The following is a 22,297-nucleotide window of genomic DNA, read 5'->3' as shown; positions in this document are numbered from 1 at the left end:
AAGGGAAAAATCCTGTTTAAAGCTGTGTGCAGCTGTGCATGGGGGTGCAGCAGAGGGGAAGGTGACCAAAGGTCAGACCCATGCACAGCTGCAGGAAAAGACCACGACAGGAGAACACCACAGATGTAGGTGGGAAGATCCCAACAGGAGCTCCCAGCTACTGTTTTTTTCCCTCTGCAATGAGATGGGACAATCAATGTCAGAAAAAAATGCCAATGAAAATGCAAAGAACAAAGGCCAATGATGGTTTGGGTTAAATTTGGCACAACAGAAAGTCCAGTTGGGATCTTGCCTGGTTGGGTTCCAGTGGGTGAATAACTCAGGGCTGGTTGATGAGTTCAAAACTCCAACAAGCACTGGGGAGAGGGGAGGCAGGGACCTGTGTGAGGTTTGGCTAGCCACGTGCTGCTCGCTTCAGCAGCTCCCCTTGGCTCCCCCCATCACCACCCAGCAGCAGCTTCTCCCACCTCACTCACTCCTGGCCCTCTGGACTCTACATTTCATCTCCTGCCAGCTCCTCAGCGAGACACATTCAGGAAGCAGCCAGGCAGGCTGGTTTGGCACAGCGCAGGGTACTCGGAGGAGTGCCGAGAACTGCTGGCAACAGCATCCCCCAGCCACGGGGGCAGTGCTCGGGATGCTCCTCTCTGCCACCACGGAGGGGGCTGGAGGACGAGGCGGGGACCAGGCACCCCCAGGCCTTACAGGTAGGTGGAGGGGAGGAAGGGGTGGTCCCCCCGCACGCGGCTCATGTGGCTCATGGCACGGTCGTAGGCCACCTGCACCGACTTGCGGATGCTGCTCTTGCGACCTTCCATCATCTTCAGCTTGTCCACAGTGTCGTCCACACCCAGGGGGTAGACCTTGTCCCGTGGAAGCCACTGCCTGCAACAGGAAGGAGTCACTCACAGCATGGAATCAGGAAGAGAATCATGCAGTGCAGGGCTGCAGGAATGGCTGAGGGAGCTGAGGGGAGACCTCCTGGCTCTCCACAACTCCCTGGGAGGCGGCTGGAGCAAGGTGTGGGTTGGTCTCTGCTCCCCAGGATCAGGTAACAGAATGAGAGGAAATGTCCTGAAATTGTGCCAGGGGAGGGTTAGGTTGGAGAGGAGGAAAAATTTGTTTGCTGCAAGAGTGGTCATGGCCAACCTAAACCTCCCCTGGTACAGCCTGAGGCAATTTCCTCTCATCCTACCACTTGCTCCTTGGGAGAAGAGACCAAGCCCCACCTGGCTCCAGCCTCCTCTCAGGGAACTGTAGAGAGCAATGAGGTCTCCTCTTAGCCTCCTTTTCTCTAGACTGAACACCCCCAGGTCCCCCACCTGCTCCTCCCCATCCCTGTTCTCCAGACCCTCCCTCAGCTTTGTTGCCCTTCTCTGGACCTGCTCCAGCCCTCAATGTCCTTCTTGGAGTGAGCTGTCTCACCAGTGCCCAGTACAGGAGGACAATTCCTGCCCTGATCCTGTGGCCATATTATTACTGATCCAGCCTGGCCAGGTCCCTCTGTAGAGCCTCCAACCCTCCAGCAGATGAACACTTCTGCCCAACTTGGTGTCATCTTCAAACTTACTGAGAGTGACCTCAATCCCCTAGTCCAGACCACTGAGAAAGACTGAAGAGGACTGGCCCCAGCACTGAGCCCTGGGGAACCGTACTCGTGACTGGCAAAGCTAATGTGGTGGTTTAGGCTGGGTGCCAGCCCCTGATGCCACTGCACAGGCCACACCTGGGATGTCCCAAAGGGGGCCCAGCCCAGTGGGTGGTCACAGGTATTTCACAGTCTCACAGTATCACCAAGGTTGGAAGAGACCTCAAGGATCATCAAGCCCAACCTCTCACCACAGACCTCATGACTAAACCATGGCACCCAGTGCCACATCCAATCCCCTCTTGAACACCTCCAGGGATGGGGACTCCACCACCTCCCTGGGCAGCACATTCCAATGGCTAACGACTCTCTCAGTGAAGAACTTTCTCCTCACCTCCAGCCTAAACCTCCCCTGGCACAGCTTGAGACTGTGTCCTCTTGTTCTGGTGCTGGTTGCTAGAGAGAAGAGATCAACCCCTTCCTGGCTACAACCACCTTTCAGGTAGTTGTAGAGAGCAAGAAGGTCTCGCCTGAGCCTCCTCTTCTCCAGGCTAAGCAACCCCAGCTCCCTCAGCCTCTCCTCACAGTGCTGTGCCCCAGACCCCTCCCCAGCCTCGTTGCCCTTCTCTGGACACCTTCAAGTGTCTCAATGTCCTTCCTAAACTGAGAGGCCCAGAACTTCACCCCATAATGCCCTGCTCCCCTATAAAACATCAGCCAGGGGTCCTCACTTCCTCCTTCTTCCCTTGCCGTTGCCCCTATAGGTAAATGGTGTGAGCTGCCTCCCTTGGGCCTGCCCAGGCCCAAGGCTGGGTTGGGGATGGGGAAAGAGCCCTGGGGGAGGGGGGCAGTTGGGTGTACCCCCAGGTGGGGGTGGGATGATCTTGGGTATGTTTTGGGATCTCTCTTCTGTCATGGTGCTTGTGGTTTTCTGTAACACTTCCATTGGGGGTTTTTAACCCATTTAAACTTTCCACCATTTCTGCAATCTCTTTTGTCTGAGTCCTTCTTTTGCCTGTGGTGGGAGAATTGGTCTCTCAACCTACCACAGCTAACTCCATTCCTGAGCAGATGTCATGCTCTTAGGGGAGGAGGAGCAGGTTGCCTTCCCCAGTCAGACTCTTCTTGTTGGCTGCACATCCAACTCCTCCAGGTCACATCTAACACCACCACCATAATCCAACAGCCAAGATGCTGCTAACCCTTCCCTCGCTGCCAGAGCACCCAGCACAGGACCTGCCTCTCTGCACACACTCACCAGGTTCTCTTGTTGTCAAAGAAAAGGACAAGGAAGAGCTTTTCTTCTGCCTCTGTCTGCCTCTGCTCCCCCAGCTTCAACACATCCATAGGTGGGACTGGGATGGGGACTCCATTGTGGAGCAAACCCTCACGTGGCATCTTGGGATCAATTATCTAGAGAGAGAGGGAAAGGAGATTTCAGCACCAACCCTCAAGGAGCACTTTCTGTAACCTCTTCTCTCAGTCTATTCCAGCTAGACAAGGCAAATCTCCTTGGGATGGGGAAAGCAGCACTCCTGGCAATTTTGAAAGGATGTTCCTGTCCTTGAGGCTCCCCCTGAGGAAGGGGAGTCAGTCAGCACCTGAGCTTAAAAAAGGGAAAGGTCCCGAGTGTGTGGTGCTGTGGGTTCATAGATTCATGGAATGGGCTGGAAAGGACCTTGAAGAGCAGCTTCTGCATGATTTGAGAACTTTCCCTTCTGTGTCTGCTTATGCTGCACACTGGTACTGTGCTGTGGGCTGCCTGAGCTGTGGGAGCAGGCTGAGAGCAGCAGGGTACTTACCAAGGCAGGGTAGGAGGGATAACCACGGCACTTAGCCCACACCAGCTCCAAGGGCTCCAGCTCAGCTTGACTCTCAAAGGCCATCAGGAGAGCCCTGCCTAAGGGAGAGATGGAGGCAAGGCTTAGGAGAGTGAGTACAAGCAAGGTGGTTGTGCTGAAACAAGAAATCACACAGTCAGCTCCCCCAGGCATGCAGGTCTGCATCATCCCAGTAGCAATCAGCTACACCAGGTGAGCTGCTGCTGTGCTTGAAACACCCTGGCAGTGTTTCTGGTTTGTCAGCCTCTGTGCTTCTGCAGTTCATCCAGTCCAACCCCCCTGCTAAAGCAGGGCACCCACAGCAGCTGCCCAGGGTCACAATGCCCAGCTGGGTTTGGAAGCTCTCCAAAGAAGGAGACTCCACAACCTCTCTGGGCAGCCTGCTCCAGGCCTCCAGCACCCTCACACCAAAGAAGTTTCTCCTCCTGTTCAGGTGGAACCTTGTGGGTTCCAGTTTGTGCCCACTGCCCCTTGCCCTGTCCCTGGGCTGCCACCCAAGGAGAACAGAGTGAAAGCAGAAGTGATGCCGTAACCCACACTGGTAACAAGCAGAGGCAGGTGAGCAGCCTGCTGAGAAACCTGGGTAGTCTCTGCAGGACTGGCTCCTGGTGGGTACTGAGATCTGTTAGCCCTGGTTCAGATAGGTGTGGTGGGACCAGAGCAGAGTGTCCCCCAGAGCAGGGCTGCTCTGCAGCTCCTCTCACCTGAGCTGCTGTGATCGGAGTCTCCGTTCACCCCTTCCAAGAGGGGCACCCGGGACAGAGCAGGCTTCCCGCGGCTGCGCTTGGGAGGCATCAAACCACTGCCAGAGAAGATGGAAAACTGGGGGTTAGGAGAACACAGACTGCCCTGGGGAGCAAAGCCAAGTAAATGGATTCCTCAGGGCTGCTTGAAATACTGCAGAAGGGCTGCACAGGGCACCCCTGCCATGAAGAGAGCACTGAATACCTGAAGGAACCCAGCCAAGACTTCATGCTGGAGAGCAAACACAACACAGACTCTATTAACCCATCTCACACAGAACCCCAGCATGGTGGGGGGTGCAAGGGACCTCTGGAGATCATCCAGTCCAACCCCCCTGCTAAAGCAGCTTACCCAGGGTCACAATGGCCAGGGGGGCTTGGAAGCTCTCCAGAGAAGGAGACTCCACAACCTCTCTGGGCAGCCTGCTCCAGGCCTCCAGCACCCTCACACCAAAGAACTTTCTCCTCCTGGTTGGGTGGAACCTCCTGGGTTCCAGGTTTGTGCCCACTGCCCCTTGTCCTGTCCCAGGGCAACACCACCAAGGGTCTGGCCCCAGCCTCTAGCCCCCCACCCTTTAGCTCTTGCTGAACATTGCTCAGATCCCCTCTGGGGCTGCTCTTCTCCAGGCTCTCAGCCCCAGAGCTCTCAGCTTTTGCTCCTCACAGAGCTGCTCCAGGCCCCTCAGTACCTTTATAGCTTCTGCTGGAGCACTCCCTGAGTGCTGAACATCCTTTGACCTCACTATAGAATCACAGCACTGTTTCAGCTGGAAAAGACCTTTAAGCTCATCAAACTCAACCACTACTACAAACACTTCCAAACCTGCACCATCTCCACCTCAAGCAATCAGTTTTCCACTTACTGTAATTCTTCCTTGTTTGATTTTTTTTTTTCCTCCTTTACAACCTTCTACTAACCAGCCCCTTCTGAGGGGAGGAAAAAAGCAGCAAACAGAGCTGTTCCTAAACAGAGTAATTGTCCAAGTCCCCCACGAGACAGCAGCTTGGGCTTCATTCCTTGTTTAGTGGGTGGCACACAGCTCTAATGTCATTTTTGCTCTGTGAATTGCTTGCAATTATTGTAATAAGCACTTACATCTTCAAAGTGCTCCACAAACAGCAACTGACAAGGCCCCCCCATTCCTCTCTCAGTTCAGATTTGTCTCCCTCACTTAGAGGTGGGGAAATGGAGGCAAATATGGTGGGGCCAGAAGGGCAGGACACGGTTTGAAGGCGAGTTGCCAGTTCCTGGTCCTGTTCTGACAGCATCCTTGCCTCAGGAAGGATTTCTGCATGACTCAAGGGCCCTTGTTTAGTTGACACCACAACTCTGTGTGAATCCAGCCCTCTCTTGTTTTTTGCTCCCATGCAGCCCCTTGCTTTACCACAGTTTATTGCAGTAGCTTCTTGTGCATAGGGTCACGGTGGTATCCAGCCAATACAAAAGGCAATGACTGAGCAGATCACAGAATCCCAGGCTGCTTTGGGTGGGAAGGGACCTTTCAAGCTCATCCAGTCCAACCCCCTGCAGTCAGCAGGGACCTCTGCCACTAGAGCAGGGTGCTCACAGCCCCAAACAACCTGACATGGAACAGTTCCAGGGATGGGGCATCTCCCACCTCTCTGTGGGCAACCTGGGCCAGGGTTTCGCCATCCTCAGTGGAAAAACTTTCTTCCATCTAGTCTGAATCTGCCTCTTTCAGTTTCAAACCACTACCCCTTGTCCTGTCACAACAGGCCCTGCCCAATAGTCTGTCCCCAGCTTTCTGATCAGCCCCAACCATTCTCTGACTCTTCCAAGGCTGGTGCTAAGCCATGCCTCTCAGCACCACATCTCTGAGGCTTTTGAACAGGGAAGGGGATTCAGCTACCTCCCTGGGCAGCCTGTCCCAGCATTTGAGAACCCTTTCAGTGGAGAAGTATCTTCTGATACCCAGCCTAAACCTCCCCTGGCACAACTTGAGGGTGCTTCACCCTGTCACTTGTTTTTTGTGCAGGGTCAACACACAAAGTCAGAAGTCACTATAGTCAAACAATAAGCCCAGGTAGATAATCCAGACACAGAAGGTGCTCTGGGGAAGTTCTGCATGGGGTACTTACCTGCAGGCTTCAAACACCAGTCCACCTGCCAGGCCAGAGCTGCACTCAGAGTCAGAGCCACTCTCAGTGTGCTTCACAAAGCCATTGGTGACCCCTGCCAAAGAGAAAACAGGAATCAGCCCAACACAGCAGCAGCAACACACAGAGCTGCTGCCAAGGCTCAGGTAAGGTCATGGTCACACAACTGCCAGCCACGAAGATGCTGAGTACCTCAGCCAGAGAGGGAAATGCCACACAGAACTCTCCAGACTCAGCAGCAACCCCAAAGTGATGAAGATAAGCTATTTCTACCCCAACAGATGAAAAACTGGGCTGTCTCTGAAGAAGCAGCACTGGAGAGGTGCCCAGGGATGTTACAGAAGAGCTCCACTCAGCACCCAGCTTGCTGGAAGACCCAGAGGCCAGGAAATGAACCACTTGCTCATCTGGCTTCCAGTCTGTTTGGAAAGGACATGGAGACTGCATGCTGACTGCCAGGGACTTCTCTCTGCCTCAGCCTGGGCTGGGCTACCAAGCTGGTCCCTGCCCATGGGAACAGGCCCAGGAAAGCAGAGCTCACTCAGTCACAGGTAGTGGCAGATGATGTGGAGAGACTCCAGACTCTTTGGAAAAGCCATTTGTGTCTCCTTTAACCTGTCCTGGTAAGTTAATCCTCACATTCAAGTCCTTTCCTTCCATTCTCAGTTTGCTGGCCACTTTCTAACAGCCAAACATCTTCAAGATAATATTTGAGGTGTGGGCTCTCAGCCTTTCCTCCTACCAGAGATGCTTCAGGCCCCTCAGCATCTGAACTGTCTCCAGCAGTCCCTTGTCTCTCTTGAACTGGGGAGCCCAGGACTGGACCCAGTGCTGCAGATGTGGCCTGACTAGGGCAGAGTGGAGGTGGAGGAGAACCGCCCTCGACGTGTTGGCCACACTCTTCCTGATGCACTCCAGCAGTCTGGATGCAGATGTCTTTGCTCAGCCCAAGAGTTTCCCTCAGCCCCACCTCGAAGACTCCAAGGAAATAGGAATAGAAACCCCAGGAATTACCTCTCTGCCCTGCCTGCCTGGGGGACTTCTCTCCATCGCCGTCACCGCAGGCCCTGCTGTGTGTCCTCTTCCGCGCCGGGCGCTCGGCAGCAGAGCGGGCAGAGGTGCGCTGCCCGCTCTGCCCATGGTCCTCCCCGTTCTCCAGGGAGCAGTCCAGGCCCCTCTGCAGCTTCACCCCATTCTTAGCCTTTTTGAAGAGCACAGATGTCCTGCGGCCCACGCCGCCCAGGCAGGGGCTGTCGGGGCTGTCGGGGGCGGGCAGGGCCAGGCCGTTGAGGCCCCTGTCGCTGAGCAGGCGCTGGAAGGCTTCGCTCTCCCGCTCCAGAGCCTGCTTCTCAAAGAGCTCCCTGTCTGACACCATCCTCTTCTGCAGCTGATTCAGGGACTTGCTTTCACTGATGGGTTTGAGCTTTGGAGGGTCCTGCAGAGAGTCCAGCTCTGAGAGGGAAGGTGCAGGTCCTGTGGGCTCCAGGGTTGGAGGATGTGGGGGCTTGGTGTCATCTGCTAGAGGAATAAAGAATCCACTTGAGCGTTTTAGAGTTAGTGCAAAGAGTCCTACCAGCCATCAACATCTGCCACCTCTCACCTTTCTCCCCTTCCTCATCCCCTTCCCTCGATGTCTTCTCCAGCCCCTCCTCCCATGGCACAGGCTCCCCATTGGGCAGGGTCTTGCTCTGCTGCTGGGCCAGCCTCTGCCGGACAGAGTTGATCTCGCGCCTCAGTAGCCGGATGCGCCGCGTCCGGGCGCCGCTGGACCTCATGCTGCTCACCAAGTCCAGCTTCTCCAGCAGCTCCTTCAGCTGGGCTTCCAAGGAAAGGTGAGCACGGTTCTCCGGGAGGAGGATGTTATCCACTGCAGCAAAACAGTGCAGCATGAAGGGAAGGAGTAAAGTTTCTTGGAGAAGCATCTGAGAGCACTGCCATGCCTCGCCCCACTGCTGCCATGCATGAACCAACTGCTTTAGTGTGGGGATTCAGGAACTGCTAAGAGCAGATGAGAGAGGTAATGTGAGAGCACTTCTCCTACAAAGACAGGTTGAACAAATTCGGGTTGTTCAGCCTGCAGATGAGAAGGCCCTAGGGAGACCTTAGAGCTGCATTCCAAGATCTGAAGGGGACATAGAGGAAGGCTGGGCAGGGCTTATTAGAAGGGTCTGTGGTGACAGAATGAGGGACAATGGCTTGAAACTGGAGCAGGGGAGATAGAGTTTGGACATCAGGAGGATGTTCTGCACAATGAGAGTGGTGAAATACTGGAACAGGGTGCTCAGGGATGTGGGTGAGGCCCCATCCCTGGGGACACTCAAGATCAGACTTAATGTGGCTCTGGCCAGCCTGCTCTAGTTGGGAATGTCCCTGCTGAGTGCAGGGGGATTGGACAAGATGACCTTGGAGGGTCCTTTCCAACCCAATTCCCGTACCCTGACCGGCAGCTGGGAGCTCCATGCCCGCTGGTTGCCGAGCTCAGCACAAAGACAGAGAGTTATGAGGCGCCTGAAAGCAAAGAGGAGCTGCTCAGCACTCACCATCCTCCCAAGAAAAGCGGTAAAAGTCCTTGGTTTTGGGTGACTCAGGCAGGTGAAGCCCCACGGCAGGGTCAAAGCCGATGCTTTCAGCCTGCCGCCGTGCATGGCGCAGGACGGCTCCCCCCAGGTCCCTGAGGCGGACAGCTGCTCGGTGGAAAATCGTTTCTTTAGCATTATACCTCATGCAGTTGGCAACTATAAGGTTAAAGTCTTCCTCAAACTCATCCAACGTTCGGTACAGGTGGGACTCCAGCTTCCGCCTCATGGTGGAAAAATCCATTGGGTTGGAAATGAATTCCAGGTAATCTGGAACCTAAACATATAAAACCTGTACAATTACAAACACCATTGACCAGCCCAGCACCAGCACCTGGCTGCCCCTTCCACCAGCAAGGGGCACTGCGCTCCTGTGCCACCCAGGCAAGGCAGACACGCTGTGGAGATGTGGTGCTGAGGGACAGGGTGGCCTTGGCAGTGCTGGGTTAATGGTTGGACTTGATGAGCTGCTCTGGCGAGACCTCACCTGCAGTGCTGTGTCCAGCTATGGGATACTCAACACAAGAGGGCCATGGACCTGCTGGAGCAGGTCCAGAGGAGGGTCATGAAGATCAGAGGGCTGGAGAACCTCCCCTATGGGGACAGGCTGAAAGAATCGGGGCTGTTCAGCCTGCAGATGAGAAGGCTCTAGGGAGACCTTAGAGCTGCACTTCAATATCTGAAGGGGACCTACAGGAAGGCTGGGCAGGGGCTGCCAGCAAGGCTTGCAGCAACAGGACGAAGGGCAAACTGGAGCAAGGGAGATTTAGGTTGGACATCAGGAGAAAGTTCTGCACAATGGGAGTGGTAAAACACTGGATCAGGCTGCCCAGCAATGTGGTTGAGGGAGGCCTCATCCCTGGAGACATTAAAGATCAGACTTGATGTGGCACCTGGGCAGCCTGATCTAGTTGGAGGTGTCCCTGCTGACTGCAGGGGCACTGGACAAGATGAGCTTTGAGGCTCCCTTCCAACCTGATACAATCTGGAAATCTTGGAGGTCTTTTCCAGCCCTTATGATCCTGGCTCTGCAGACATTTCTTGTCTGAGATGTGTTGAAGCTTCCAGAACACAAATACCCTTTCTTGGCCCAGGACACCCACACTGTGAGGCCTCTCTGAGGTGTTCTTTAACCCACCAGCATCTTGGGACAAGGTGGTTTGTGCTTCCAGGGTTATGAGAGCACATGAGCTGCTGCCCAGCAATACCTCACCTACAGCCCATCAGACACCTCTAGGAAGGAGACTTGCCTCGTTCAGGTTCACAGGCTCTGCAAAGATCTGGGCAGCATCCTTCTCCTGCAGCAGGTCCAGCGTGGTGCGCAGAAGGACATTGAAAGGGGTCAGCTGTAGCTCCATAGCAGCCTGCTGAACCTTGACCTGGGGACAGGATGAGCACAGTTATCAAGGACAGGATATTTGAGAGGTGTCTCCCTCCAGTTTCTCCTGAATCATCAGCCCAGCTCCAACACCTCAGGTCACCACACCACAGGCCTGGTAGACTCACTGCTGGCAGACTCTGGGACATGGTTTAATTGTCATGGTGGTGGTGGGTAGGTGGTTGGATTCAATGGTCTTAGAGGTCTTTCCCAACCAAAACAACTCTACAATTCTTGCATGAGAACAAAGCTGGAGGCAGCAACCTGACAGGCAGAGCTGAACTCACCTGCTCCCGTTTGAGCTTCTCCCTCTTGCGGATCAGCTCGACCAGCAGCCGTGCCCGCTCCAGGTCGTGCCGCAGCTTCTGCCAGTACTTCAGCTCCTCCTTCACTGCACTGGTCTTCTCATCCTGTTCCTTCTGCAAGGTAGAGCAGTGGGGTGAGATAAAACAAGAACTGCCTTTCCTCCTCTTTCTAGGTATGAAGTGCCTTCCTCCTGTCTCCTTGCCTCTTGTCCAGCCTGTTCCCCAACACTTAGCTGTCTGACAACCCTAATGTCAGCCTTACTGGATTCCACCCTTTCTGTGAAGCTAAATCCCACACTCTGGGAGCTCACTTCAGCATGTGCTCATTTATACCCTCCCTGCTTTCATATCCAGGTTCATTACAGAGGCTGGAAAATTCTTCTGTTGGCTGCTGTGCACCAAAGAGGCAGCCCAAAGAGCCTGCAGTACAAAGGGAACAGCACAGCAGAGAAGAGCTATTCCTGTCCTCTTTATACCCAACAAGAAACAGAGCCCTGGAAAGAGATTTGCCAAAACACAAAGGAGCAGCCAACGCTGAGAGATGAGCCCACACCTTCCAAGGCACAGTTCAGTGGCTTTGTAAAGCAAATCCTGCCTCTCCTGAATCTGCAGCTTTTTACATGGGTTTGAGGGTACAACTGAAGAGCAAACATTCCCACATGAATGACAAGAGAGGGCAACTGCTCCACAGGCCCCCAGTGGTTTTTATTTATTGGATGTTTGGCTTTAAGAAGTTACTTCTGGTAAATTGCCAACTTAAGACACCAAGGAAATGCTGAACCTCTCCAAGCTCCAGGCTGGGGAATGGGAAGTAAGCAGTTGTTCTACTGATCACACAGAGCAGGCCTCATGCAAACCAAAAGCCTAGAAACTCCTCCAAGTGCAGGTACAAGCCATGAGCACAAGGTGCACAGCACCTCCTGATAACCTGCAGTAGAGGGTAGAGTCAAACTGCTTCATTACTTCATCAACTACTTCTTGTCCCAAAGCAGGGCTCCCTAATAGCACTGAGATCAAATGACTCTGGACACCAGCTCAGAGGAGGAGGCAAAGGAGTGCAGAGCTGATGGTTATGTCTAAACTTCCATATGAATGTGCATGGGAGGGTCAGGAGTTGAAGAAGCTGCAGGAAGAATGACCCAAACTGGAATGTGGGCAGGACTCTGGAGCTAACACCCATTTTTTGAGGAGGGGACCTCTAATCACTTGTAAGGAGCGTGGTTTTATGATTCATCCAAAAGATCAGCTCACCAAAGGCCCATCACATCATTGCACACTCCTGACTCAGGGGACAAACTCTTAACTTGCTGGTCCCTCAACAGCAGTTCCAGTGACACAAGGGACATCCCTCTGACTCAGCTCTTCAGGACTCAGCACACCAAAGGGAGACCAAAAGAGACTTTGAGCAGGTCACTCACTGATCCTTAAACCCTCACTCCCCTTCCCAGCCATGCATCAAGCACATCTCCTCCTGGAATGCAAGCTCTCCATTCTCCCAGAGAGGTTCAGCTGGGGCCCAAGTACCTGCTCAGCATTCCTCTGGGACTGGAGGTGGGAGTGCAGGCGCCGGATCAGGGGCACCCCGTTCCGTGCCTGCCGCTTCAGCAGCCAGTAGTTGTGGAGCCTCTGCATGAACTGGTTCTTCCTCTGCAGGGAGAGGCCACTGCAGATTTTGTTCAGCCTGAAGGAAGCAGAAAGATGTCATGGAGCCAACTGCAAATCCTGACTCTGCAGACCCTGGTGATACCATCAGGGTTCACAGTCACAGAATGCCAGCTTGGAAGGGACCCCAAGGATCACCTGGTCCAACCTTTCTAGGGGATGCTGCAGTTGAAATGAGCTGGCCCAGCATCCTCTCAAGCTGAGTCTTACAACTGAGAAGTGTAGGAGAATGCACTGCTCCCCCTGGGAGATGATTCCATTGTCTGACTGCTCTAATGAAGCTTTGTGGTGGTGTGTCAACGCTCTGAGCCACACATGCAGCTGGCACAGCCTGGGGTCTGCCCCCCATGAAGCCATATGTGCCTCCCTAGGTTAACAGCAGCTTGGCTGGAGCTTCTCCCCAGGCACTTGCCACAGCATGGTCATTGTGCTCAACCACCAATTCAGCTCCCAGCCTTGATTTCAAAACTACTTTCAGTGTCAAGAACTTTCCTGGGGGTCACTTAAGTCTGATGTTATTAAGCTGGAGCCTGGGATACTAACTTGACAGGAGTCTGAGAGTAATGCATCATCTGTTCTAACCTTTTCAAACCATGTCTTAGATTATACACTGTGCCTTATCAGTACTTTTCCAAAGCTTATCTCTTCAAATCCCAGTGACATCACCACACTTCCTGAGGCACCAAAGATTCAGCACTACCTAGTTCTGATGAGGAAGAGCTGGGAGAAAAATAATCCACTGCCAAATTCAAAGCTGCTTGCAGCACTGACAGGTCTGCCATGCTCTGTAATTAAAGGAGGAATTAAGAAATGAGGAGATTAATTAAAAAAAAAAAAAGAATAGCAGGATTACCCCCATCTGCCTGCCAAGCTGGAAGGCCTGAAGTGTTCTAAAAACACCTTCAGAGCCATCTGTGTGAACTCAGGTGGTAGATGGGTGATTGCTGGTGGGGACCACGCAGCAGTCTGGGATGGCTGCTCAGCAGGGCAGGGAAAGCAGAGGGGGCCAGCGATGCTCCTGTGGAAGAACCCTGAGAGTGATGCTGCAGAGCACTCTGAATGCAGCTATCATTGGGCCTTGACTCTTCAGTTTCCAAGGCCAACAACAAGAGGGACTGAGCCCTCAAAACAGACCCTGTCCAGCTCCTGCCCCAAGCCTGCACAACTCACCTGTAAGAGGGGATTTGTGTGACTGTCACCATGGGCACAGAGGAACGCCCACTGGTCACATCACCGGGCTCCTTTTTGATCTTCTGCTTCAACTTCACCTGGTTCTTTTTCAGAGATCCTTTGGGAGGGCAAGAAATTGCTTCCTCTTCTCTCTCCTCTTTCACAGTGGCCACCTGCCCCTCAGCACCAGCAGCTGAAGAGCCTTTCCTCACCGTGCCGGGTGGGGAATGACTGCCACAGTAGGCAGTCTTGCGCACGGTGAACGTGGTGCCGTTGATGCTGGTCTCCCTCATGGGTTCAATCTTCATGAAGAGCCCAGCCCTCTGGGCACAGGTGACATGGAAGGCAGTGTAACAGTTCACCTTGTGGCACTGGATAGCAGCTCCCATGCCCTTCTGCTTGCAGATGTAGCACGTGAGCTTCCACCGAGCTGGGGGGATGTTATTTATCCCTTCAATGGGCTCCAGGAACACAGTGTTTGCGAAGCAGACCTCCGGGATCCAGATGGCACAAACCACGTGAGCCCAGCGGCCGTCGCTGGTCTGCTTGAAGGCTCCACCTTTGTTTGGGCAAAGGACACAATCCACAGGGCGAGAAGGGGACTGCAAGCAGCAGCGGCAAAGCCACTGCCCCTCAGGGATGTAGGGCACGCCGTAGCACTCCTGGTGCACAGCCAGGTTGCAGATGTCACAGAAGAGGATGACGTTGCTGTTGTGGCACTCATCATCCATGCAGACGCAGCAGAAGGCGTCCTCGTCGATCAGGGACTGCTGAGCGCCGCTGTTGCGGCTCTCCAGGTATGACTCCTTCTCCAACCGATCCACCAGCAGCTCAAAGGTGTCTGCAGAAACCGTCCCGTAACCATCGTCCCTTCTCTTCTCGTTGACCATTTCCAGCCATGCCAGGTCCTCTTCATCCATGTCATACTCCACCTCAACGTCGAGGTCCTCAGGAGGCTTCTCGATGTACCGGTAGTAGGCGGCAGGGAGCGGAGCAGCTTCTGGCTGGCTGAAGGAGTCCACCAGGCGGAACTTGGGTTGGGGTAGGTGTAAGGATATCCCTGGTGCACGTTTGGAGCAGGACTCCTTCTTCTTGCCTTTGGAAGGTGTTTTCTTAGATTTGGAAGGGAAGAGGGGCTGCTCGCTGTTCTCCTTGTTGCTGTTGCACTCTGTGATGTCCTGGGCTGTCAGCTCATCCTCGGTGATGATTTTCAGGGGGTCGTAGATGCTGATGCGGTGCAGCCGTCCATCGATGTCCACCTCCACGATGCGCTGGGCCTGGGCGTAGGTCAGCGTCTCCCGAGTGGGGGAGCACTTGAGGCTGTAGGGCGAGGGACAGCGTCTGCCCTCCAAGGCCTGCCGGGACCTCCGCCGAGGCTTCCTCATCGCTGCGGCCCAGGGACCCTGCAACAGAGCAGGGCAGAGGCAGCGTCAGCCACGGACACCAGCGAGGAGCAGCCACGATTCAGGAACTCACTCGGTGCTGCAACACAGCAGTGTTTCCACTGGAGACTCCAGCAACTGCAGGCTTGCTGAGGCCTCCTCAACTTCCACGATCATAGAATCATAGAGTTGTTTAGGTTGGAGAAGATCTCTGAGATCATCCAGTCCAACCAGCAACCCAGCACCACCATGGCCACTAAACCATGGCCCCAAGTGCCCTGGCCACATCTTGCTTGAACCCCTCCAGGGATGGGGACTCCACCACCTTCCTGGGCAGCCTGTTCCAATCCCTGACCACTCTTGTAGCAAAGAAATTGTTCTTGATCTCCCAACCTAAACCTCCCCTGGCACGAGGTTCTATCAAGCCCATCTCACAATATGCTAGCAGAGCACCCTCCAGCCTTCTCTGTTTGCATGTCAGAAGATGTGCGGACACCCCCAAACCACCAGATGAGAAGAGCTCAAATTAATCTTAAGTAAACCACCAAGTTCCCCCAAAATTCAAACAGCACTTTTCACATCTGCTGGCACCGTTCACACACAAACTGCACATGAGTTCTTTCACCTGTGGCTTTTCTTCTGTATCCCAAACAGCCCACCAAACGTGCTGGACGTTTCCCAGGCAGACAGGAAAGCACCTCCCCTGTCCTCTCAATGTAGTTCCCATTTTTTTTGTCAGTTCTACATAAGCTCCTCCAAGTTTCCCACCCCAGGGCTGCCACCACCACATCTTCCTCTCCCACACTGCAGATGCAAACAGAGTGATGGAAAATCATCCTCCAAGCTATGCTTGTCTTTCTCTCACAGATGCAGCTTTTCCTTACACCCCTCTCCAGACAGCGTGCATTGAGCACACCCTGTCCTTCCCAACATCCAAACCAGGCCACAAAATCCCAAAGAGAAGCAGAGGATGAACAGAGCAATGTAGTGGCTGCTGAATGGTAGGGCTTGGAAGGGCTCCCCAAAGATCACTGAGTGCAACCACTCTGTCAAAGCAGGATCACCAAGGACATGTCCAGATAGGTCTTGAAAGTCTCTAGAGACTCCACAACCTCTCTGGGAAGCCTACTGCAGGGCTCCAGCACCCTCACACCAAAAGAGTTTCTCCTCCTGCGCAGGTGGAACCGCCTGGGTTCCAGTTTGTGCCCCTTGTCCTGTCACGAGGTACCACTGGAAAGAGCCTGGGCCCTTCTTCTTGATCCCCACCTGAAGGGGATCCCCTCTCAGGCTGCTCTTCTCCAGACTAAAACAGCCCCAGGGCTCTCAGCCTGTCCTCAACAGATGTTCCAGTCCCTTCATCATCCTCATAGCCTCCATTAGATACTCTCTGGTTTATCCCTGACCCTCTTGAACTGCAAAGCCCAGAACTGGACATGAAACATCTACCCCTTCTGCTCCTCGGTGGGATCCATGAGGAAGCAAAGGGGAATGAGCATGGGAACAAGCTGCAGGGCTCTAGGGTGCACTTACAAGCTCAGTATTAGCTCCTCTGAAGCCACAATCCGTGTTCAGGCACCTAAGCTGGTTCTGCATTGAGGGTCCACAGGGGTATGAGAAGAAAAGCAGCAGGGCAGCTTCTAGCCTGAAAAGGTATTTGCTCAGAGCCTTAATGAAGAGCCCAAGCCAGCTCTGCCCTCACAAACTGCTAATCAGCAGCACAGATAATGATTTGAAAGCCAGCCCCTGACATTAAGGAGGTGCCCATCTAGGGGCAGCAGAGCAGAAGGCTGGAACTGGTGTGATGAGCTCGGGGAGGACGGAGACAGGCAGCAGCAGCCTGGCATCTGAGGGCGAAGGAGGGAGGCAGCGAAGAGGGAAAGCAGAGGAGGCCAAGTGAGTAATGCAAGTGAGAAGGCCAGTGTCAGATGGGAACGTGAGTTGTGGGAAGGAATGGGCTGAGGCTGTGACAAGCTGGAGAGGAGACAAAGAAAAGCAAATGTAAAATCTCCATGAGAAGGCAGCCCAGGGCTTATCTGTCACTACACAGAGGCCTGAGCAAGCACCTCACCCTTGTTTAGAGCAGCTCACGCTTTCAGCCCATCTGTGTGGCACCCACAGACAAGAAAACCCACTACAAACCCACAATTTGTACTTGGCTGTTGTGTTATTTCTGCTCTGGGAAGGACACAGCTCCACAGATCTTCAGTCCTGCAAGTCAGAGCAAGCAGCACCTCACAGGCCCCACAAGAAGACCCAAGTTTTTCCCAGAAGGATGTCCCAAACTCCAGGAGCAACAAGTTTCAGCTCAAAGTACCATCTTTGTGAGCCACAAGGCTAAGCCACAACACAACCTGTGTCCTAAGAATCAGAACAAGCTTTGGGAAGCTTCCAAACCCTCCTTTGCATCCACAGAAATCAGCTGCAGGTGCCAGTTCCATCCCACAATGATGGAGCCTGCAGGGCACAACTTCATTTCAGGCCACAATTTCCTCTCAGGTGTGACCAATTTGAAGACCTTTGCCTTAAAGCTCTAATTAGCCACTTGATCAGCAGACTGCAGAGACTCAGTTGCTGAGCTTCATTCAGTAGGCAAAGAAAAAAAGAAGGAATTTTAAAATGAAGATCTCAAAGCAACTTGGTCTTCAAACAAACTAGAAAACCTCTTACAATTCAGGTGGGCTGTGGGCAGAGAAGGTAACAGAGGAGAAAAGATATATAAGCAGAAAAGATTTTGGAGGATAAAGTAATCAGCATGAGCTGAGCACACTCAATTAATATTGTGCTCAAGAAAAATGAAGCTGGGAGTGCTGAAGGATGAGGAATTGCAGGGAAGCAAGCACCCCAAGGGTTATTTATTTCACCTGCTGAAGGGAAAGCCAAGGGGATAGCATTCCTGTTGCCTTAGTGAAACAATCAGTAGGTTGTCTAAAGGAATCACCCAAAATGGGTTTCCACCACAGCAACCAACTGCCACAAACCATCTGCGGAACACACAATGACTTAGTGCTTCAGGAAATCACCTGAAACAGCACAGAAACTGCTGCCAAGGAGAGCCGAGCGCCTGGGGTAAGAAATGCACCTGGAAATTGAGAGAGACACAGCTACCCACCTCCAAAATACCTTGAAATGGACACCGAGCTGAACGCTCTGACCTTGTCTGCAACAACAAAAAGCTTCTAAGCAGTAATCTAGGATTGTTTTGATCTTCCTGGCACACTTGAAAACATCCACCCAGCCAGGGATAAACCAGAATCCCTCTGCAAACAGCCCCTGTGCGTGCTGAAACGCTGAGCAGACCTGGCTTTGGAAGGGTTAAGTGATACTGCGGCCCATGCTGACTCTGACCCACCGCGGGCAAAGGCTGCTGATGTGAAAGCAGAAAGTTCAAACGCTTGTCCCACAGCCACAGTGTGCTCAAGGCTTTCCAAAACCCTCCCATCGTCCATTTCCGTCGGGGATTGAGCCAGGAGCACTGGGTGAGGTTCCTAGAGAGCACAACCGAGCAAACAGCCTGGCTACAAGACACAAAGCCAGCAGGGATCAACTGATTTCTACTCCAGAAGCTGACTCAGGAGAAGTTCAGTTCTTCTGAGCAGCATCTTTCATACCTGTGGACCAAAGACACCTGAGGGGCTGTAAAAGGTGACCAAGAGGAAGCAACTCAACCAGGAGACTTACATTTCTTGTAAGGGGTTGACAGCTCCACCAAAAAGAACCTGAAGATATCCTCACATGGAACAGCATCAGAGTGCAGGCCCCTGTGATACACAGAGCCTGGGAAATCCAGCACAAGGGCTAAATGACATGCCCCCAAGCAATACTGTATTGGCCATCTGCAAGGGCTGGAGGACCCTCTCACACTGCAGACCTCAGCCTCCCCTCCTGTGCCAGTCCTTCTTTCCAGCCTTCCCTCACTGAACCATCAAGGATTTTCTATCCAGTGCCAGGTCTCTGCTGACCTGCAAAGAAGGAGCTCAAGGCAGTGCTGCTGGGGGAGTTTCCTGGCCCTTTCCAGCACCGTTTGGAGATCACGGTGAAGAGCTAGGTTCCTTGGTGATACAGATCTTCAGTGATCTGGAGCAAGGACACGGCCATCTGGATCTTGGTGGGCAGCAGCAGATCAGAACAGCTTTGCTCTGGTTCCACTCCAGTGCCCCATGATTACTGGCAGTGGCTACAGGTAAAAAGTTTGGGGTTCAGTGTCACCAAAGACTCATCAGGACACCAAGTCAAACACAAGGTCTGGAGATGCTCCTCCTCAGTGCCATCCCACACTGGCACCCACACAGCTATAGGCTACTTGTTGCTGTTTGCTGTGATTTCAAACCCCTCCCCGCACCTTGGGGAACAGACACTCATGTAGCTATTCAAGAAATGTGTCCATAAAACCAAAGCAACAGATCCCCGAGGAAAGAAACAGCCTGGGACAGTCACAGCTTCCTTCTCCCCTTTCTTGGCCAACTAGAATGCCGGCTGACGGTCCTGCTACCTTGTCCCTCCATATTCCAGCCACATCCATGCTTGCCACAAACCTATATTCCCCACAAACACCTGCCAAGGGTCTGTGCTCCTCATGCCCACACCGATGCCTACAATGAAGAGCACTCAGCAGATGCCCTGCAGAGCATGGCACACAAGTTTCTTATCAACCCCCAGGCAACCAAGTCCAGCTGATGAGCGATGCACCAGGCTGCAAGGACTGGGTGTGAGACACTACGTTGAGCTGCAGACAGTATTTAAGGTGAAGTCTGGCCTCAGCAGTGCTCTGAGAGAACACAGACATGTCATGAGCTGTGTCCGACCTCAGCAGTGCTCTGAGAGAACACGGACATGTCATGAGCTGTGTCTGACCTCAGCAGCAATGCTCTGAGAGAACACGGACATGTCATGAGCTGTGTCCGACCTCAGCAGTGCTCTGAGAGAACACGGACATGTCATGAGCTGTGTCTGACCTCAGCAGTGCTCTGAGAGAACACGGACATGTCATGAGCTGTGTCCGACCTCAGCAGCAATGCTCTGAGAGAACACAGACATGTCATGAGCTGTGTCTGACCTCAGCAATGCTCTGAGAGAACACTGACATGTCATGAGCTGTGTCTGACCTCAGCAGTGCTCTGAGAGAACACGGACATGTCATGAGCTGTGTCTGACCTCAGCAGCAATGCTCTGAGAGAACACGGACATGTCATGAGCTGTGTCTGACCTCAGCAGTGCTCTGAGAGAACACGGACATGTCATGAGCTGTGTCCGACCTCAGCAGCAATGCTCTGAGAGAACACGGACATGTCATGAGCTGTGTCTGACCTCAGCAGCAATGCTCTGAGAGAACACGGACATGTCATGAGCTGTGTCCGACCTCAGCAGCAATGCTCTGAGAGAACACGGACATGTCATGAGCTGTGTCCGACCTCAGCAGCAATGCTCTGAGAGAACACGGACATGTCATGAGCTGTGTCTGACCTCAGCAGCAATGCTCTGAGAGAACACGGACATGTCATGAGCAGTGTCTGACCTCAGCAGCAATGTTCTGAGGGAACCATGACATGCCATAAGCTGCGCCAGGCGCCAACCGGGGGCTCTCTCTGGAGCGCTCCTGGGCAGTTATGGCCAGGGGATCCCCCTAGGGAGCCCCAGACGCACCCAGTGATCGAGGTCAGGACCCAGCAAACACCCGGGCAAAAACAAAGCCACCCCCGTGGGAAAAGACGACGCGGAGGGTGCCTGCGATGAGCCCGCCCTCAGCCCCCCGCTCTGCCCGGGCGGGCCCGCACCGCCCCCAGGAGCGGCACAAGTCCCCAAGGAGAGCGGGGACCCAGGCGGGCCGAGCGCGTAGCACTGCCACGAGGCTATTGGCTACCGCCGCCATCCATCGCAGCCCCACCACCAATAGCCAAGCAAGGTGCCGCGAGCCTAAGGAGGGGTGCGCTCGCCCCCCCTGGGCCAATAGGGTGGGAGAAGGTGGGCGGGGCGCCCGCCGACGCTGCGAAGAAGGGGGAGCCAAGATGGCGGCAAGGGGGGGGCCGGGCTGACAGGGTGCTTCCCGTTCCCCTTCTACAGGAGCTCTCCGCCGCCGCCCGTTTCTCGGCCAGGGGTCGCGGGGCCGCTCTCGCCGCTCGGGGATGGAGCGGGGGTCCGTAGGCTGTAGCGCACCCGCCTCGTTCGGCTCCTTCCCGCCCGCCCGGTCACCTTCCCGCGACCCCGGCGCGGGGGTGTGTGAGGGAGGAGAGACCCCCTGAGGGAAGGGTGTCGCGGCCTCCCGCGCAGCGCTTTACCTGGGCCGCCTCAGCGCGCCGCCGCCGCCGCCGTGGCGGTCTCCACCGTTGCCGCCGCCTTCTTTTTTGGGGGATTTTTTTTTTAATTTCTTTTTCCCCTCTTTTTTTTTTTTTTTTTTTTTTTTCCTCTTTAAATCCTCTCTTTCCGCCGCCCCCTCCCCTCCCCCCTGGGGCGGACGGGCTCACCCAGCCGGCGGCGGGAGGGGAGGGCACAAGATGTCGGCTCCGTCCTCTCCGGCTACCGCCGCCTTCTTCAGCGCCGCCTCCTCATGTTGCCGCTGCCGCTGCCGCTCCCGCCGCTGCCGCTCCAGCCCGGGTGCCGCTTCGCCCCCCACCACCCTCAACCTCCCCCCCCCGCCCCCCCCTCCCTCCCTCCCCCGGGCCCCGCTCGCTCCAGCGCCCCCGCCGCTCCCGGTGCCGTGTGGAGGGGAAGGGAAGGGGAGGAGGGGGAGCAGGGGACACACGCACAAGATGGAAGCGGCGGTGGCAGAGGCGGCGTAGCCCGGCCGGGCGGCGAGGAAAGGCGGCAGCAGCCGGCGGGCAGGCGGGGGAGGGGGCTGCCGAGCTTCGCTCCCCCCCAGGGCGGGCAGGGACCGCCCGCCCCTCCATGGTCCTTTCCCACCCCCGGGCCGAGCCGAGCGGCAGGCCCCCGGGGGCTGCGGGGCGGTGGGAGGGAGGGAGGGGGTGTCCTTGGCCTTGTGGTTTACGGTGAGGTGCTACCGCCTGTCCCCGGCGAGGCGGAGCGGGTGTCCCGGCCCTTGCTGCTGGCTCCTCGGGGTTGGGGTTTGCCTAGGGGACTCGGGTGCAGTCGGGGGGGGGTCGCTTTAGGAAGGGAGAAAATGGCCTGAAGTTGCACCAGGGGAAGTTTAGGTTGGCGATTAGGAAAGATTTCCTTGCTGCGAGAGTGGTCAGGCACTGGAACAGGCTGCCCAGGGAGGTGGTGGAGTCGCCAGCCCTTCAGGCATTCGGGAAACGTGTGAGCATAGCACTTCGGGACAGGGTTTAGTGGCCTGAATGGTGTTGGGTTGACAGTTGGACTGGCTGATCTTCACGGTTTCTTTCAAACTTGATGATTCTCTGATTTTTAGGCCAATCTTTTCCTCCGAGGAGCCCCTAGGCAACTGGAGAAGCTGGAATTTGTGCTCCAGGCTCATTGCAGTGCCTTCATCCTGCCCACCCCCCACCCCTATTTTTTCCCCCTTTATTGCAGGAGGCAATGGGGTGTCCCAGAGCACGCAGGAGCATCACCAGGTGCTACAGTC

At 54.7% G+C, this 22,297-nt stretch overlaps 1 protein-coding gene across 1 annotated transcript; it reads right to left on the bottom strand.

Annotated features, from left to right (window-relative positions):
- On the bottom strand, nucleotides 1–21,119 carry BRPF3 (bromodomain and PHD finger containing 3). The gene is made up of 13 exons (XM_054176538.1): nucleotides 21,036–21,119; nucleotides 13,382–14,784; nucleotides 12,074–12,230; nucleotides 10,532–10,663; nucleotides 10,117–10,245; nucleotides 8,831–9,143; nucleotides 7,891–8,157; nucleotides 7,305–7,808; nucleotides 6,273–6,366; nucleotides 4,134–4,231; nucleotides 3,391–3,488; nucleotides 2,847–3,001; nucleotides 1–885 (listed from the first exon to the last, which is right to left on the bottom strand). The coding sequence occupies exons 2-13, from the start codon at nucleotides 14,764–14,766 to the stop codon at nucleotides 702–704; spliced, it is 3,516 nt and encodes a 1,171-aa protein (XP_054032513.1). The 5' UTR covers nucleotides 14,767–14,784; nucleotides 21,036–21,119; the 3' UTR covers nucleotides 1–701.
- Nucleotides 21,120–22,297: the final 1,178 nt, after the last annotated feature.

The sequence above is a fragment of the Dryobates pubescens genome, chromosome 35 (assembly GCF_014839835.1).
Source record: "Dryobates pubescens isolate bDryPub1 chromosome 35, bDryPub1.pri, whole genome shotgun sequence".
In the NCBI taxonomy this organism is placed as follows: domain Eukaryota; kingdom Metazoa; phylum Chordata; class Aves; order Piciformes; family Picidae; genus Dryobates; species Dryobates pubescens.
The sequence above is the reverse complement of the archived record's forward strand: the minus strand, read 5'-3'. Positions and strand labels throughout refer to the sequence as shown.